This window comes from Phalacrocorax aristotelis, chromosome 5, assembly GCF_949628215.1.
Source record: "Phalacrocorax aristotelis chromosome 5, bGulAri2.1, whole genome shotgun sequence".
Taxonomy (NCBI): domain Eukaryota; kingdom Metazoa; phylum Chordata; class Aves; order Suliformes; family Phalacrocoracidae; genus Phalacrocorax; species Phalacrocorax aristotelis.
In genome coordinates this window covers 8823915-8843307 of record NC_134280.1, presented here as the reverse complement: position 1 = coordinate 8843307, position 19393 = coordinate 8823915, and the positions used below count along the sequence as shown (strand labels likewise).

Below are 19393 nucleotides of genomic sequence, written 5' to 3'. Positions count from 1 at the left end.
CATGGTGCTGTGACGTGGGTATGAACAAAGAATCACAAGAGACAAACAGTTTGTCTTTACAGGTCACACCTCAAAATCTAAGTATAGGAATAAGCCACAAAGTCCATAAGCTCATTTTCTTCAGAATTCAAAATTCAAGAATTTAGCTACTCCTTTTAGCAAATTTAATCTACCTTTTCAAATTTTGGCAGGTCACGCTAAAATGTACAATTCAGGAATGGAACGTCATTTTAGAACCTATTTAATTAAAAAAATTGTGACATATTTTTCTTTAAAAACTAAGATAAATTAAAAATTGTAGTTGATAGAATTAAGTACAAAACCTTGAAATTAAGTACCAGGAAGCCAAGGATTACACACACACACACATATATATACAAGAAAGGTTTTTTGAATTTCTAGGAATTCTATCTATCAAGAGCTGCTCTTCTTTAAAGTGGCTTTCATATATATTTTTTCTAATATGATTGGAAAGAACACAAAATATAATTTCATAGGCCAATGCAAAAAATGGCCCCAATGCCATATCTGGCACTTCCAGGCTGCTCCATGCACCTGAACTGGAGGCCTGCTATTAAAGGATAGCAAACAGTTCAAATTTGGACCTAAATCTGGCATCATTTATGTGTGCATTTACATATCTTCAAGGAACACCAACACCAACCTCCTCCCCACTCACCCACTCCCCCTCCCCCTGGGAAACTAAGCAATTGAGTGTGCTTGGGGTTGATGATATACAGAGAAGATTCAAAACTTTAAAGCATTCCTGCTTTTTCCCCCATGTTTTTTAATGTATAATCAACAACACTATTAATTGTCTCCCATAACCAGTTATTTCGGCTCTCGCGGAAGGTGAAACAACAGATGTTTTGCCCTGTCTTCAGAGAAAGCAGATGCTGAACTTTTATCAAGGAATATTTTTTCTTCCCAATTATTTATCCTTAGTTTCTTCATTTAGTTCAAACAAAAATAATGATGAAATAAAGTGATTTAAACTGACAGCCTGGAAAACACTGATCCCATATGCTTAAATGTCACATTCACTGGCTGTGTGATGGGAAATTCATACCAGTTCCCTGTTGTCCAATGATTCTTTAAGTGGGAAAATCTGATTTTTTCTTCTCCAAAAAACATTTATGAAATGGAAGAAAATATACAACTGGTTTCCTTTTTAAAAATACCCCTTGAGCTTATTTTTTTTTTAATTCTAAGAAAAAGAATTACTAGGCTATACTATGCAATAGATTTAAAGTATTACATGATATTATAATTGATATTGTCACGAAATATTTTTAAACATAATAAAGTATAAAATACATTATTTTCCTTCTCCTATGATGAATCATTTTACTCTGTTCCTTTAAACACTTGGAGTTAAAAGGTTTCCACCACAATAAGCTATTAATGTCAACTGTTTCACAATTCATAACATAAATTTATAACAAGTTTCTTTGTTTTTAACTGCATGGAAGCATTGAGTTATTTCTGAAGGCAATGTTTCCTGCAATTTCCCTTTCTTCATCAGAAGTCACCCATAAGTCAACTGCCCCAGGTATTTTAAAATGAACTTCTTTTGATGGCTTCAGTTATTTCTCTCCCTTCCAGCCAAGGAGCTGCGAAGCAAAGCGAAGCAGAGCAGGTATTGGTGCACTGTATTACAAATAGGATCAAATGCCATATAACGTGCAGCAATTGCTTTGTAGCCAATAGCCAACTTCTAATAACTGAATCACAAAATTACTGTTCATTTCTTGCTCACTGAAATAAAACTCTATTTGCAAACATCACCTTGCTTCTCCTGAAAGCATTGAGCATTTTTCTTTTTTGTTTTCATAGTCACGATAAGTAGCAAACAATGCCCCTCGCTCCACACAGCAGTTTGTAGTAGGTTGATTTCTGAACTGACATTTGTTAAATTAAAAGTTCTGATTAATTTTATTTTTAGTCTTTCAGAGTGGAATGGTGAATTTGCAGAGTAATTGTATTTTGCTCAACAAACCAACAACCCAGACCCCAAATTCTGTCTCTTTTAAAAGCTTCAGCAGTTTAGACTTGCATCTATTTTTTCTGCCTTGCAAACTGTGCTCACTCCAAAGATGATGGATGTAGAGGGATAAGGATCCCTTCAAAACTGCCTGATGTGGCAGTGCCTGATTGTTATCCTAATTAGTCGTATGAAATTTCTCCTATTGCACTGGCCGACATCAGGTGCGTCTACGTTGGCTTTTTGGCTTGGATGAGCAGTAGGTGTCCTTCTCAAGAGTTTTTTGTGATCACTCCACTGACCAGGCTACAGTTCACACCACAGTATGGCCTCGGAGCCAATGGACTGGGTTTCTTTTATAGGAAATTGGAAGAGGAACTCCAACTGCTGCTGGGCTTAACTAGAGCTAGGCCAAAGTAAACTCCACAAAATGTATATAACGTGTATGTCAGGTCCTTAGCATCAACAGCTTGGCTCTACCAAGCTGCTCCTGCTACGCTGCACTGCTTGCTAAGGTAGACATATAATTACAACAGGCTATCTTCAGATCCTAGATTAATAGTGATAGACCTAAGGAAGTCATCTGTCAGAACAAGAATGTATCCTGTAACACCAAAGTAAAAGACAGGCCTCTTGGGAAGGCTTCTTCCTACATACAACAGAGATGTGCCAGAGGCATTTTTTTTACTTGGATAATTTTACAGCTTTGTACTGAAAACAGAAAATATTTCATGGAAACAGAAAATATGAAACTGTACAGAAACACATACATTAAAGCCAGCTACATGAAAGGTAACTATTTAAGTGTTACAGTACCACACTAAATACTTTCTAATTATTTACATAGCTTTATTCTTCAGCATATACAATTTATCTCAGATTTTGTTCATTGTACTTACATTTGTTGGTAAACTACAACCCTAGGAGATCCAAGAAAAGTATTAGTCTACACACTGGGGGAGAAGGTAGCAAACTGTAAAAGTTCTTAAAAAAACAAGCTTTGGATGACAGTAACAGTCTCATATGGAATACACATTAAGTCAAAGCTGATGGGATCCAGAGGTGCTCCAGTAAGAGGCTCAGGCACGAAAAGCTCAGCAGCAGCAGCAGCCCAACAGCCTGGCTCTGATCTATGTAATGAGCCAAATTCGCATCACACATAAGTGAGCACAACTCAAGTGCAGCCACTGGAACTGCACCCAACTTCACATGTCCAAATTTGACATCACATAGCCAAATACACTAACACTAGTATCAAACATGAGGAAATGTTGCTGTTTTCTTATTCCACGCTGCTGTTCAAGAGCAGTATCAGTGATTAATTGATTGGCCTACAGGGAAAATGCAGAGAAAAGAACAAAAATAAATCAATGTATGAAATACTATGCAATGTAATATATACCTAGGATCGATCACGTTACTGCTCTGTCAGATCAGCCTGCAACTGGGAGATATTCCTGCCTGGCAGAGGTCACTAGTGGGGCAAATCAGTTGCTTAAAAACTTGAGAAGTTCTCATCTCTTACTTCTATTCAATTTCTTTGTGAAAAATACAGGCTTTGCCTAATACTAGCAAGTTCTTTTTTACAATGAACTAAGAATACCTGTTTCTACCCTTCTAACTGGGTGAAATTTTGAATGGTTACCCTGGGGTCACTGCGAAGGACAAATTATTTGATAAAAAGAATACAAAGAAGACCACCACCAGAATGAAAAAAAAATATATTCTGCCACACCACGAGGAACCAAGAGGAAGACACAAGCCTTTTCCTTAGCAGTGAAGTTACGTCAACACTACATCAAACAGCTCTGCGAAGATCTGCTAAAGCTGGCTCAGGTTGCTAATGCGTTGCTGTGCTGGGGATAATACACTGCTTTTCAAGAAGAGTTAATTAGTTCAGATGAAAACTATGCCATGCAGCTACACTGTTTCTGCTACTTGAACTGTCTTGCAAGGCAGGGAACTCTATAAAAAGACTTTATTGTTTATAAAGCTTGTAACACGGCCTCTTTCTCTCTTTCACTCATCCTACCTTAATTTAATCAAATTAATTTATGTACGTAGTGATCAGCTATCTCTGCAAGGCACTGGGGAGACACTACAATGTGTAACAAAATTGTTTTCATGATGATACAGATCAGATTTAAGGTTACAGAAAGAACATTCATTGCCTATTTAAGAAAGAATGTCACAACTGTCACTATTAGTAATAGAGGTTAAAGTATAATGACATCAAAGCAATATAGGACCGAAGGAAATTACCAACAAGGAGGCAAGAGGCTTTTCTCTGGCACATGTCTAAGGTCTAAAGAAGCAAACTTCATCAGGTTTAAAAGAAAAAGAGGGAGCTATTAAGAGGCAGGTAAGAAGAAACTTTAGCTCTTTTATCCATATGACCTCTTCACTGAAAAGCCTGTCTCCACTCATTTCCAGCCTACCATAAAGTATTACAAGAAATGCTAGCCAAGCATTTCAGTGCGAGAGCTGCAATACAAGAAAGGAAGATTTTAATTTCTTCTGTAATGCACAACAGTCTAACATAATGTGCAACCCTCAGACGCATTTCTTCAGCTGACCTGAAACTGTTGCTGCAATAACTTTACAGAGGACTTTGTCTAGCCAAATAACCAATTTGTAAGTACTCTCTTTTTTTTTACAGTTTACCAAGAAGCTGAATGACAAACCCAGGTATTGCTTGCTTCCTCTTTTTAAAAGTTTTTCCTAAAGAGCTTAAACATTAAGACCAAAAGCATTTAAAATCAGGAAGACTATTCTGGAAGAACACACAATTTGAGCGAAGACAACAAGGAGACCTGCAGGCTTATTGAAGGGAAAGAGCTGTAATTACTAACTGAGCATTTCTCCTAAATAATTTCCAAGTCTTGGCCTTGTATGAGTACATACTAATCAGAAGAGGAGTAGAAACATGCATGAATCGCAAAGACGAATGAGTGCTGTCACCACCTGTGATGGAAGGCTAGCAGGTATGACAGTTATTCCTGTGGGAAGGGAAGAGACTCTGCCCTCTAGATGGCATGATGTGCCTGTATATCCCAGCTGCAACTGGAGACCCATGCCAGACAATCTAATAAATTTCTCCACCTGCATAGGAAACATGGGCACAAACATCAAAAAGATCAGATGGCTGTTCTTGGTCTCAGCAGGAAGGTGACAGCTGCACACTGCTGAATGGCAGAATGGAGGCTATCCTGGGGCAGAGCCCCTGTTTTAGCTGTTTGATGTGGGAAGCAGAGGAAAGCTGCTCAACCTGAGAAGAAACAGAATGGAGGACCTCCCAGACCCCATATAGGGAAAGGCAACTTACAACTGGCAGGGATGGGCAATATGTGAAAACATTTAATTGAAAAACACTTGGGGGGGGAAAAAATATTGTCTTCATGGAAAAACAAACCTCTCCTTGGCATTCACAAGTACTGCAGATCTTAAGCAGACAAATGTATATTAAAGCATGTCTTCATGCATGTCAACGCATGTAGGGTTATATGGGATCCATGTACAGCTGTTTTGATGATACACTGAAATGAAATAATCCATTAGTGAGTCATCAGATATCTATGAAACCATCAGTGACAATCAAGAGCCCCATGTAATGGACCGAAGTCAGACTATTCCACATTTGATTTATCTATTCTCTTTATATATTTATAACTAATCTTAAAATCTGGGCTTGTCAGGATGACAGATTAAGCAGACTTAAAAATAATCATTTGAGTATTTTCTGCTGTGGATTATTAAAGTGGTTGCATAATAAAGCCAGTGAATATTGAATTCCATGAGTATGTTTATCATATAGATTTCACATGTGTAGTTAAACATATGGCCAACACAGGAGCCAAGGCTTATATATGCTACAAGTCAGTACAGCTCCAGTAATTCTAGTAATTTAAGTGTAACTATACCTGCCCAGAATCCTAGTCAATCTCCAATTCTGTATTTCTGCAAAATGAACAAAAAGGAAATCACTATCAAATTAAAAAAAGTGCTTCACCATGCAGACCTCATTATTGTTTCATCGTTTTCCAAGGCCAGTAAAGAGAAATTAGAAGATAAAAATTATTTTGCTATGTAGGAGTTGTAAGGGATTCAGCCCTAACAGCTGAAGTAAATTAATGGGGATTGCCTATGGAGCCAGTGGAGAATGTTCACAGAATACTGGGATTTTCTTGATAATGCTAGTTTGACATGAACTGCAGCTATTTATTTAGTCTATGAACTATACAACTGTCACTACAGTCAGCCGAATTGCATGCTTTATTATGTAAATTAAAAATATAAGATATGATTCTAAAATCTCTGCCATACAAATCCTTCCTGTGAAAGAAGTGCCACTGTGAGCAATGAGAAGGCTCACAGAAACTGCTTGTGTAGAACTGGGCCCAGAGTGCATACCTGATAGAAACTATTTAAAAAACTACTCAGTCTCACTCTGTGAAATGATAGATGTGTTGGGATAAACAGAGTCACCTAGATCTATAACACAGTGTTGGAAAATCTCATTTCATTCAGCAGGGAGAGTGAATTTTCAATTGTACCACATGCCTGATTGCTAAAAAAGGTAAGTTACATTATCTACTGATTACGTGCAAGAAGGCACTATACATGGAGAGAAGGGTACTGAAAAACTATCATTATTTAAATTATAAAAGTCAGACTGAAATATCAGATTCTTTCACTGCAACCTAGCAAGGACTCTTTGCAGAACACGGTTAACATTTATTTCAATAGAGAAAATCTGACAGGTTTAATAAAACCAAGACGATTTTCCTTGACTTCTGTGACTTACCTTTTCTTCACTGACTGCACCTATTTCTCAGACCTTCTGGCACCAAATCATTAATCTTGTAGCCATATTCAATACTTTTGAACTATGTAAAGAGTGTTTGTTATGTTAGCCAAGTAAGTACCACAGGTGGTACATAACTGTAAGAAAAGAGCTATTGTACTGGAATTTGGAATATCATAGAAAAACCTGAATTTATAGTCTGCTTGTACAATAAATACATGACATTACATTTGGTTGTGCTAAAATGAATATTAAATGCTTATCTATGTTCTCATTTTTTTGTAAAAATTCCAGAGCTCAATATACTCTGTTGAGGATCCTATAGTTGACCTATAATTTTCACAACTCCATGCACCATAATTTAGGCAAAAAATCAACACTACAGGCAAACTAAAACATCTTCTAAACAGTATCTTGACTAAAATATTAATGTGAATTAAAAATTGTGTATAAGAAATGTTTCTTCCACCTGGAGGATGTTGTATTCACTGCCCTGGAAAAGGATATTTCACGCCCTTCTACCTTGAGAAGGTACAGATCAGGAACAGCATAAGTTACTCACTCTGCCTTTCCAAGGTGCCTTGTACCTCACTTGGACAGACTGATGTGTATGATAAGAGCTCTAAAATATCTGATGCTAGAAAGCCAGTAACTTTTATTAAAACCTAGATTGACTGCATGAGCAGTCAAGGAGAAAGTTTAAGAACTAAAGAAGAAAAATTCTGATATTCAGCAAAATTCCCTTTATACAAGTAGTTGATGGGGTATGACATGATGTCACACTTAAAACAATTAAACATAGTTTTAAAACTAAGCAGAATAGGAACACTAGTCAGAGCATATTCTGTTGAGCACCTTGCTGAATTAGCAAATTTCAACAGATTACTGCTTCATGGGTATCTCATAGTAGAAAGCAGAGAGTCAATCTGGAAGTTTTTACCTTTTCAACGTGTGCCAAAAAGACTCAGAAGCTCTGCATGTTGCGACCCAAAACATTTAACTTCTGAACTGTGGTGCTTCATAGGAGACACAATTCAATATTCTTTTTTTTTTCCCTAGACTTAGTTAGAAAAGAAAACAATACCATCTGTTACTCAGACTAAAATTCCTAGGAGGCACCACAGTTGATTTTAGAAACCAAGTATTTTAAGCTTTCATTGAACTAGTCAGAAAAATGCAGCTATGCATGGCCTCCTCCATGCCTCTCCCACCAGTCATGGAGGCAGTGACTTAATGTGCAGGCTTATTTATATTAAGGCACCCTCCCATTTCAGGAGATGGAACTGTTTGGTGGAACAGTGGATCAGCAGTCTTTCTCTAATGATAGCAGCAAATGGTTACAGCAAAGAAAAAGAGAGCAAACCTGAACAGCTCTTCCTACACCTAGTAGGCAGGGCTATTTTCAACATTGCTGTGTAAATTCATATCCTGACTAGATCACTTTTGCATGCCAAAAAGAAATTGCCATCAATTTTGACTGGCTTAGGAAAAAAAGTCTAAAAGGAGAGAGAGAAAAAAGTCCTTTTAGATCCTCAGTATTTTACATGCCTGCAGGAAATACATTCTCTTCTCTTCCAATAGTCATCACATGCTAACTGCATTTAACTCTCTGCACAGAAGAGGTTTCTATTAATCTTCATCTTCTATATGAAGATATTATTTCTACTAAATCCCAACTGATAAGGTGCACTGACCACTGAAAACTATTCAGTGTCTGTGCCAGCTATGGAGAATGCAGCTTCATGGGCAGCATGTAGGATAGACGGAAAAGACACAGTGGAATATCTGAACAGCAGGAGGGTATGAGCTGGCAGGAGGGAGGGTACAAACAGCCAAGGAGGAGAAAGAGCTAGCAGCCATGAGATCTGCTTCTCAAAGACTGGGAACAACTGAGCCACCGAAGACCTACAGTAGAAGAGTTCAAGCATCAACAGATTATGGAATACATTCAGCTTAATAGCACTTCTTTGGTTTTAATTTAAAATTTACTCGGTTATTGGGAAGCTAAAACAGTTTGCCAATACTATTACCAGCAAAGAGCTGGAATAAACTGGGCTGTTTTTGAAACCAGTGATGCGAGTCAATGCTGATTCATTATCAGCCACTGGATAAGTTTGGAAATAAGACTTTCCCTGCCTCATCGTCTGATCCCTGGCTATATAAAAAAAGAAATCTTAGGCATAGTTCAGAAAACTAATTATAAAAGTCTCCTACTGAAAAGATTTGAAAGTAAAATAATCCATTAATTAGGATTAAGTAGGTTGGCCTTTGGTGACTGATCAACATAATGAATCTAGTTATGTGGATGGCCAAGGCACTGAGCTAAGAAGAAGCTTCTGGCTCGATCAGATTAAATGTACTGGCTGGAAGAAGACTGGTGGCTACAAAATATTTACAACATTGCTGCTACAAAATACTTAAAAGTTTCATGATTTTTCTATGCATCAAAGTGATTTGAATTTCCTAGAAACCAAAGTGAAGCGGCTGACTTTCAATAAACAAAAAGCTTTTCCTCACAGTTATTTTCAGAAACTCAGGCTCTTTGCACCTGCACACTGCATGTTTCTTTCCATGGAAAATAATGTAATTATTAATTTTCTTACCATTTCACATTGTAGCACATGGAAAATGAGAAAAAATAAAAGGAAGGGAAAATAATGTAAAGGCAAAACAAAAACCACCAGCACCCTACTCAAAATAAAGTTATCTTCTCAATCCCCTCAAAGGAAATATGTACCCTTCTCATATGTCTTTTTTATCTTTTTTATAGTTCATTGATATAATGTCTTTCTTCCTCTGCAGGGTAGTAAAAACATAATATGGGAAATACTCGACATACTTCCTCATTTGTTTAATGGTGATGATACAAGGGAAATTACCCCTCTAATATATTTGAACATTTAGCTTATTATCCTGAGTGAGTTCTCTCCCAAAGCTCAATTTATTAAAACAAAACACATCTTTCTATGATGAACTGCAAAGGACAAGAGGGCAAAATTCTATAATTAAAATTAGAGTGGTTTTGTGACTCTTCCCTAGCAGATACTGCTTCTACTGCAGCTTAGTTTACTGAAACTTTCATTGAGTCTCACTCACCCGCAAGCAATGAGATTTTCACACTTGAATTAGGCTTTTCATTTGATAACTTCAAGGTTACAATTTAATACTACCCCAGTGGCTTGCTATTTGGTGAAAAATGCAAGGTTGTGAGCAGCCTTCAATCATTGTTTTTTGAGGCCAGTGGAACTCTTGCCCATTGCAGAACTTCTTGGAGGGGAGGGGAACACTCAGCAAACCAGGGGAACCATTTCCTTGTTGGCAACGTTTATTTTAATTTGAATGTATATACTGTGTTTTTAGCAAGGCATTAGTGTGTGCCATCATAGGCTAAGGTGGGCAAATCATCTCTTCTGAAGAGTGGAAACTGCCCCCACATAACCAAAACTCATTAATTCCGCATAACGAGCTGATGCTACACTGCTCATCTAACAGAGGGGAGTGGAATGGGACCGTGTGTGGTCAAATGAGGCATGCACATACAGCCAGGAAACAGAATAGGCGCTAGCAAAAATATGACATCCTATCCTAAATGCAGGCACTACTCATTCCATAACAGATGGACATCTTGTCACAAGCCAAGCACAGTGCACCATGTGATGCAGTGTACATGCCAACTCCTGCCATACAGATCAACTCACAACCTTGGAAGGAGGGAGCATGCCTGCACTCTCCTTACATAGAAGACTTCTAGTGATGTCTGGGAGGAAGGGCTGTGGGTTCTTCATAAATGCAGATAAGAAGTCAAACTGGTGCTTACCTTCATAGGGGAACGAACACAGAGAGAAGGTTGGAGTGAGTAGGGGCAATTCCAATTCTTTTTTTCCTGCAGAGTGGATCTTGGCTCTATAGTTTGGATGTTCTTTATATGTGGTAACTCAGCATCAAAGAGCTGGTTAGACACATCTAGACTCAAAACCTTAATTCCCCCACTTCTGGAATCTGTTTCACTCTTTGCTTCCTGTGTAAAACAAATTACCCTACCAGACTAAAGCAGAGCATTACAGCCCTCTCCTCTGACTTGTTTCCAGTTCCATGTCTTTGAGTCGATGTATAAAATACATCCAGATGGAAGAAGCCAGAGGAAACCAGCCAGCTTCCCAAGGTATTTGACTTGCCACATTCCAGCTCTTTACCTGTCTACAGATGTGTACCAAGGCACACATAGATGAAATAGACTGTACAGGATGCAGGAAATCTGCAGCTGAGATGGGAACTGAAACCCATCTTCTGGAGTCTTCATCCATTATCTACTCATACTTCCCTTTCTTTTTGAGGAATTCAGAGGACATGTAGCATGTGAAAGGACGTAACGCCACAAAAAAAGATTTGTCAGCTTACTTTCTTCCATAATCAACCAAAACCAAAAACTTTCTAAGAAAGCTGCACTACTGCAGTTGCAAAGAATAAAGTCCGGAAGAGCTGGAACATTTCATACAGTTAGACATAGTTAATTCATACTGAATTATCATTACTGCATAAATGTCTGTGCAAATGACAGACTTTAATAAGCCTTCAAAGATGACACAGTATTTATCGCTGATTAATTTTTAAAATTAAAGTAACTATGGCTTTTACAGACGTGTTTAGATTAAGACTGACACTAACTCAGTATATCAGTTTAATTCACTTGCAATTATGCAGGTGCTTGGGCAGCCTGTATTTCAGTCATTTAAGGCTAAATTGGGGCAGAGAGCCCATAGCTCCATAGTGGATAACGAAGACCTGGGACAGTCCTAAGGCTTTTACAGACACTGTTTTTCAAATCTAGAATATCTTCAAAGCTTTCCTCTGTGCACTGTGACTGTGTAAACTGTTCTTGCTGGAAACAAGAACTAGCGTACAGTCTGGCAATGAGAGTCCGATAATACCTAACATACCCATGAGGGCAAATTAAGATTTTGTGAAAAATTTCCAAGTTAATGCATATAACTTTGGAAATATAACATTATTGTTTTACTTTAATTGTGTATATACCTACATACACCTGAAATAGCTGTATGGGGGTTGATGCACATCCAGAATTATATTTTTTTCTAGATTCCTGGCTACCATTTTTAAAAAATTGCAATTATTCTGGTGACGAAAGCAGATTAAAAAAATGAAATTCCACCAAGGAGTTTATATGTTATTCACCATACTTCATTAATATTCCAAATTTTTTCAGCACTCCAAATGCACAGAGAAGTTATCAGAGATTTTTTTTTTTTTTGCTTTGTAGAGTTAGAAGGCATTTGATCATAATTGCTGAAGTAAATTAAGTGGCATTTCAAGAGCAGCCAACTAAAAATGCTTAAGGCACAAAGGAGTTTTGATATCCAGGAAATCAGAATTAGTTTAAACTACATAAAATAGGATACAAGGTGGTATGAACCATTTGTTATTTGTCATCTGTTTCATTTGATTAGAAATGTATGGTATTTATCAGTCAGGACAGTGGAAACAGAATTTGCTGTAAATGGTAAAGGATGTAAAAGATTATAGGTAAAAGGAGCAATGGGAGAATATGTATATATATTTCTTATCAAAGTACATGATAGCTTTCATTTGGGCTGACTACAAAGACACTGTATTATACTGATTCATATTGTTCAGTGAGAAAATTTCTAGGTTAAACAGAAGATAATAAAACCTAAAGAGTATTACAGAAATTTATTGCGCAAAACATTTAACAGCACCCAAGCATAAGAAAAAAAAAGAGAAAGAAATGTTAAACACAACTCCACTGATACAGAAGCCACTTAAAGAAAGTTTTCTGTGAAAATGAAGCCTCAACCCTTTTTTCACACTTAGATTTCATAACCTGCTGGTCCATATCCAACAGTTGAAATGACTACAGTTTTCCTCACATTGCCAGAAATTCTTGAAGAAAACCACCATTCCCCTCATATCTGCCATGTGAGTACTCCAGGAAGGGCAAAACCAATTTATTTCATGTATGGAGCAGGAATATTCTTCCCACACAGACATTCAAAAGAAAAGAAACTAAATAATCTACTATATTGTATATGTACTGGCTACTACCATTTATCCCTGTGCCAGTGGATAGCTTGTCTCTTCTAGTACTTGATTCACTTGAAACTTATCTCAGAGTTATCCAACTTTTTTTTGTTTTAATGTGACCAGTCAAGAGAAGTTACTAACCAGAAAAGAAACCTTACCTGCTGAATCTAAACTTTTATATAACAAAAACATGACACCACTTGCTCGAACTTTTCCCTAGATGTACACTGTAATACATTGGAATATACTCGTATATACATACATACATACAGTCTCTCATTTCAAAAGAAGCTCACACTAGCAATAGGACAATGAATATAGGTAGGAAGGAAGGATGGAATAATTTTACAATGCTCTAACAGACTAGGCTCCATCTTGTCATGAGCTACACTTGCGTAACAAGCAAATATGAAGAGATACTAAAAGATTTCTTAAAAGTGCTGACAGTCATTAAATTACATTATTAGGCATGAATGGATTAGGTTCTACATTTTGACTATTACTTTTACTAGGTCCTGTGTATAGGCAGTCTTCAGATTCTACAGCACACAGATGGAGGACCAGCTTTAGAAAGTACTTTATTAGATTTTATTAATTGTGTATGATACAGTAACATCTAATCATGTAAAGTAAGATTAAAGATTCTGACACCCACAGCACAGGAACTAACAAACAGCAATTTTTTGTTCCTTTCTATGTAGACTAATAAAATATTTAGAATAATTACTCTGCAAATAGTAAAGGATTAGAACTGCTAATTGCATAGAACTTAAAAAAAGTATATCTCTTAATTAATAAGCCATAGAATCTTTGACATTACAATTTATATTCTTCAAGAGAAAAATCAAGTGCAAGAATATATAACATTAAACAACACACAATCAACAACACTTTGTTTTAATTATCTAGGGCCACAATTAATGTCGGCCCTGCAGTTCATCTTTCTACTTTGATAGCTGCTTAGACTATTTACGTAGACTGATACTTTCCCTGGGAAACTTATGGAATGAATCCTCCTGGGGGCCATCACAAGTCAAATGAAGCACGTGATTGGGAAAAGCCAACATGGCTTCACTAAAGGCAGATCGTGCTTGACAAACCTGGTGGCCTTCTATGACAAAGTTGACAAAGTGTCTGGTTGACACGGGGTGGGCGGTGGACATTGTCTACCTGGACTTCTCCAAGGCCTTTCATACAGTCCCCCACAGTCTCCTCCTGGAGGAATTAATGTGTTATGGCCTAGACAAGCGGTCTGTGCAGTGGGTGGGGAACTGGCTGACAGGCCGCACCCAAAGGGCGGTGATAAATGGCTCCTTTTCCAAGTGGCAACCTGTCACTAGTGGAGTCCCCCAGGGATTGATATTGGGCCCAGTCTTATTCAACATCTTTATAAGTGATCTGGATAACGGGATCAAGTGTAGCCTGATGAAGTTTGCTGATGACACCAAATGGAGTGGGGAAGTAGACACTCCAGAAGGGAGAGCTGCTCTGCAGGGAGATCCAGATAGGCTGGAAGAGTGGGCCAGCAAGAGCCTTATGAAGTTCAACAAGGACAAGTGTACGGTCATGTGCCTGGGAAGACATAATCTGGGAGTGCAGCACAGACTGGGATCCACCTGGCTGGAGAGCAGCTCTGTGGAAAAGGACCTGGGGGTCCTGGTGGACAGGAAGCTCAACATGAGCGAACAGTGTGCTGCTGTGGCCAAGAAGGCCAGCAGGGTGCTGGGTTGCATCAAAAAGGGCATCGCCAGCAGAGAGAAAGAAGTCATTATCCCGCTCTACTCAGTGCTTGCCAGGCCACACCTGGAGTCCTGTGTACAGGTCTGGTCCCCGCTATACAAAAAGGATGTGGACAGGCTGGAAGGGGTCCAGAGAAGGGCCACCAAGATGATCAAAGGACTGGGAAGCTGCCATATGAGGATAGGCTGGGAGAGCTGGGTTTGTTCAGCCTTGAGAAAAGGAGGCTCAGAGGGGATCTCACCACCATGTACCAGTACTTAAGGGGTAGCTACAAAGAAGATGGAGACTCCCTTTTTACACGGAGTCACATGGAGAGGACAAGGGGGAATGGACACAAGTTGCTCTTGGGGAGATTCCGATTGGACACGAGAGGAAAATTTTTCACAGTGAGGACAGTCACTATTGGAATAATCTCCCCAGGGAAGGGTTGACTCGGCCACGTTGGACACCTTCAAGAGTCGTCTGGACAGGGTGCTGGGCCATCTTGTCTAGACTGTGCTCTTCCTAGAAAGGTTGGACTAGATGATCCCTGAGGTCCCTTCCAACCTGTGATTCTGTGATTCTGTGATACTTGAAGTACGGCATACCATATTATGTGTATTTGAACAAGCCACTGCACAACACTGACGTCAGTAAGGAGACCTATTCACTGACCTTCCAGAACTAGATTCTGTCTGTCTATAACGTTATGTTATGTATCTGGGTGGTTTGCCAGAACTGATAAAGGTTGTGACATTATTGAACAACTTCCTAACAACTGAGGACATAAAGAACTGCAACCGTCAGGCAGACCAATTAAGAACAAGGCAAAGCAATCATGCATATTTGGAAATAGAAGACTACAAGGAACTTACAGTCATCCTCCATCGACAGATAAAGCAAGACTATAATAAACTGTACATTTATCAGACTTCTATGGGCCTTAAAAATTTAGTATCATGGGTTTCTTTTCTCAGGGCAAAATTAATATTAAACATGTTTATTTTAAAAACAGCCTAAGGTTTTAAAGGAAAGAAAAATTGCAAAGACCGCCTATTCCTTTCAGATTTCAGATTCTGGATTTGGATCCAAATACAATTGTAACTGTTCATGGTTTACTTTTAACAAAGACCTCCAAAACAAAAATCCAGAGTCTTCATTTAATCAGAGTACAACTCAAAATAAAAACTATGATGCAAAGAGCCTTCACACTTAATCAAAAATGTATAGGCCCAGTGATGAAGCCTTCATTTACCGAGACCCTACATACGCAAAATGCCAGTAATATCATTCTACAGCGTTAACTTATCTGTACATATAACACTACATAGATACTTGAATGGAATAAAATAGGGGAAACACTTGAAAAGTTAAAAATACACCTTTGTATTTGTTCAAATTTATATTAAAATATGCACAGTCTTATTTTTTTATACACATGAAGCCCATGCTTCTATCAAGGAGCACAAAATAAGTTCACATACATAGCAGTTACAGTCTGACCTGCACCTTGTCCATGGTTGCCTAACTAAACTTTAAAACTTTTCCTCTAGTTAGGAATTACCACAAGGTGCGCTATTTTGCACATCTTAATTTTCCATAAATGTACTCAAAATATAGAGTGTGCTGTACTCCATGTAGTCTACAAGAAAATAGATTTTCCACAATCTAGCTGTAAAAAGACCTGAGCTCTCCCAAGCAAGCAGTCCAGCAATTAAAAGTTGAGCAATAAACTACAATGAAGCAACACTGGTTTTATGGCAGTTGTTAAAACCACCTATATTAGTCTTACAATATTAATAATTGAAGCAAAACCAGTAAAAGCTATTTTTATTATTAAATGCTCTCAACTGAATTAAAATAATGTATTAAGTTATTTTTAAAGATATCTGATGCTCAGCATTAGAGAGGGATCCTTTCATTTGTTCTAAGACCAAGGTTCTTGTTCATCCTTGGTAAATGAATCATAAAAAAATACCGCATAACATGAGTACAGGTGAACTGTGAAATATTAGATTAATACTTTAGGGTGATTCAGTGCAAATAAATGAATGTGGTAGGGGGAGGGTGGTATTTTAAGTGTGAAACCATTGTACTTCTTACCTCCAGAGCTTTCAAACGCTCCAGTAGCAATTTTGTCTTTTCTTTTTCCTCTTCAGTGCTGCTGCTTTCACTTCTTGAATCTTCATCTGCCAGCGTGTGAATTTTTTCCTTGCCTTCTTTACATTTTCTACTGTCTTCTGACAGCTTTTCCTGAAATAGTTTTTTAAAATGTCATTACTCACAGGTGGAAATGAAGTTAACTATGCAAATATCTTTGAATCTCCCTTGTATATGAATGAAAAAAGACAGAGCAAGTTTCTGGTTATGTGATTACAGTACTAAATAAGAGGAGTCATGAAGGGTCTATGAAACATGCAGCTATGCCAGTTTTGTAAAAGTGCACGCGCAACTTAACTGCTACATCTCTTAACATTTTTGAAAAGTGGAACTCATCATCTTTTTAACAAAATAACTTGCAGTTTCTTCTTCAAAAGTTGCAATGAAAATTAAGCATACCAGCTTTCAGTGGAAGAATTTTTCCTTTGAGATATAAAGCAGTTTATTGAGGAAAAGCTAACATATGTTCGTGCCTAATGTATTTCACCTTTCTTCATCTAGAGCTAATATTTGAATTACTAAATAATGTGCTGAGAACCAAGCTACCACTTGAATACTGATTTAAGATCTACACTAATATATAAATGGAGAGAATCAAACTGAGAGCAAAATTTTCCGAAGTGCCCCAGTCTATACAAGTCAGTCAGACCGGGTTATTATTAGCAGCTGCTGCCGAGTGGACTATGGCTGCTGAGTTTTACAAGAGGCCTATAAAAATCATAGGATTGAACAGTGAAACCTACTAACTCCATTAATTAAGTGTCCAAGTTCTCTGTTGAGAGAGATATAGAGGAAGCAACACATCCAGACTACAAGCAGGCAATGTAAAATATTGCCCAAAACGACATGGCAAGCATAAGGGGATAAAAGAGAACTACACAGATGTACAGAGTGAATCATCATCTGAGTGCAACACAAAGTGGACAGTCGCTACCTTGTAAACCATGTTCTCTAACTATATAAGCAGATGCAGTGTGACAACTAATGAGAAGATTAAGAATGGAAAATGTGAGGTAAATCAACATTAAATAATGGGTGTCAACACAAATCTGGAGATGTCCTTTAATGAGCATTTAGTTTTCTTTGTGTCTTTTTGATAATTCTTATATACAGAGGCACACACTTTCATGATCTTTGGGTTAGTCTATAAGTGAGATGTATTTCCTGTAACTGCTACAGAACACAAACTCTTTCTAAGCATAAAAGTATGTATTTTCATGAAGAACTGGTCCAGCTTGAATAACTGTGCAAACATAACTCTTTGAGACTTAACAGCAAGACATTATCTTAATTAAAACTCAGAAACACAACTGAATTAAAAAGCAGCACTGTGAATCACATTTCTAACAATGTCTTTTTTAGATATTGACTAGCTTAGAAATTGACTATTACTATGTTAAAACATTAATCAAGAATCAATTTTATAAGCTATGGGCTTAATCACTGAATACTCTTACACAAACCATGAGACACAGCTCTCATTCTGAGCTTCAAAACATAGATGTCAAAGAGCCAGTCCATCAAGTTTCCAGCATTAGTACTACCCTGATCACAGAGGAATCATATATGTAGCAATTGGTTGGTTTTTTTTTTCTTCCTCACTTGCCACTCACTGGTGCAACAATCAAGCATCTGTAAAAAAGCCATTGAACAAACCATTTTCCCTTCAAGTTGCCCTGATGAGCGTATTGACATAAAACACTTCGATGAACTTAGGAAAAACAATTGGCAAAAGTATCTCTTTGATGTAATTCAAAGGCAATAATTTTTAGGAGGGAGTGTGACATGAATTAGATGTGGCTAACAATGGAAGAAAATACAAACCCCTGCACAGGGTCACCTTTCCTGCTAAAACTAAAAGGCAGCAATTTCAAAGGACAGCTAGAAGAAAGCATAGGTTATGACATTTCATCACAGAAAGGGGAGTAATGCAACCTCTCACGGAGTAAATCCCAGTCACCTGAAGAAGTAGCCCATTCATCTTCTAATTACAAAATCTGATGAACTTTGCACACTAGTGGCATAATCAAGAATACACAACCTGTTTTATTCTGATGTGCACTAGAATACCTCAATATACTTATTACTGTTAACCCTGCTTAAGTGTTTAAGTACTACAGCTCACATATTTTCAAAACTAGTTTATTACTAAATGAGTTTCAGTGTTTCAGGCATGGGCTAAAAAGGTCCCTGATATGTCACCTACCTGTAAAACCTGCAGAACAGAGGAAAAAATTAGTAACCTTAGAAACTGTGCTTAGTCATGCAATTTGTTGTCCTGTCACTGTAACCAGTTCTACCCGGGTGACATACAGAAAGAATAGAGTAGAAAATTCACACTCAAGAAAGCAAAGAAAACAGGTACTTCTTAAACACCCTTTGTGCTTAAAGTCAAGTCAACTAAGAGGGAGGATGACAAAGGCTTTTGGAACAACAGAATCCTCTTAAGAGTGAAAAATCTGCTATATCAAAGGCAGCTGCCTGCTGGGGGGAGGCAGGAAGGGGCAGAGAGGGAGTTGCAAGAAGAAATGTGTATTTCCTGTGCGATGTTGATCAAAGCCTACAAAAAGCTCTGTATTGAACACGCTGAAGGTAGCAAACAATGGTGTAGAGCAGCTTATTCCTTTTTTTCCCTAGATTCCTATACTTCTTGTGTTACCTCAACT

At 37.8% G+C, this 19393-nt stretch overlaps 1 protein-coding gene across 8 annotated transcripts in view; it reads right to left on the bottom strand.

Annotated features, from left to right (window-relative positions):
- Positions 1 to 19393, bottom strand: part of NCKAP5 (NCK associated protein 5) — a 410016-nt gene that overhangs the window by 118870 nt on the left and 271753 nt on the right. For all 8 annotated transcript variants that reach the window (XM_075092891.1, XM_075092890.1, XM_075092893.1 and 5 more), the window contains one exon: positions 16671 to 16820. In XM_075092891.1, the coding sequence (XP_074948992.1) occupies positions 16671 to 16820 (150 nt within the window). The remainder of the gene's footprint in view (positions 1 to 16670; positions 16821 to 19393) is intronic.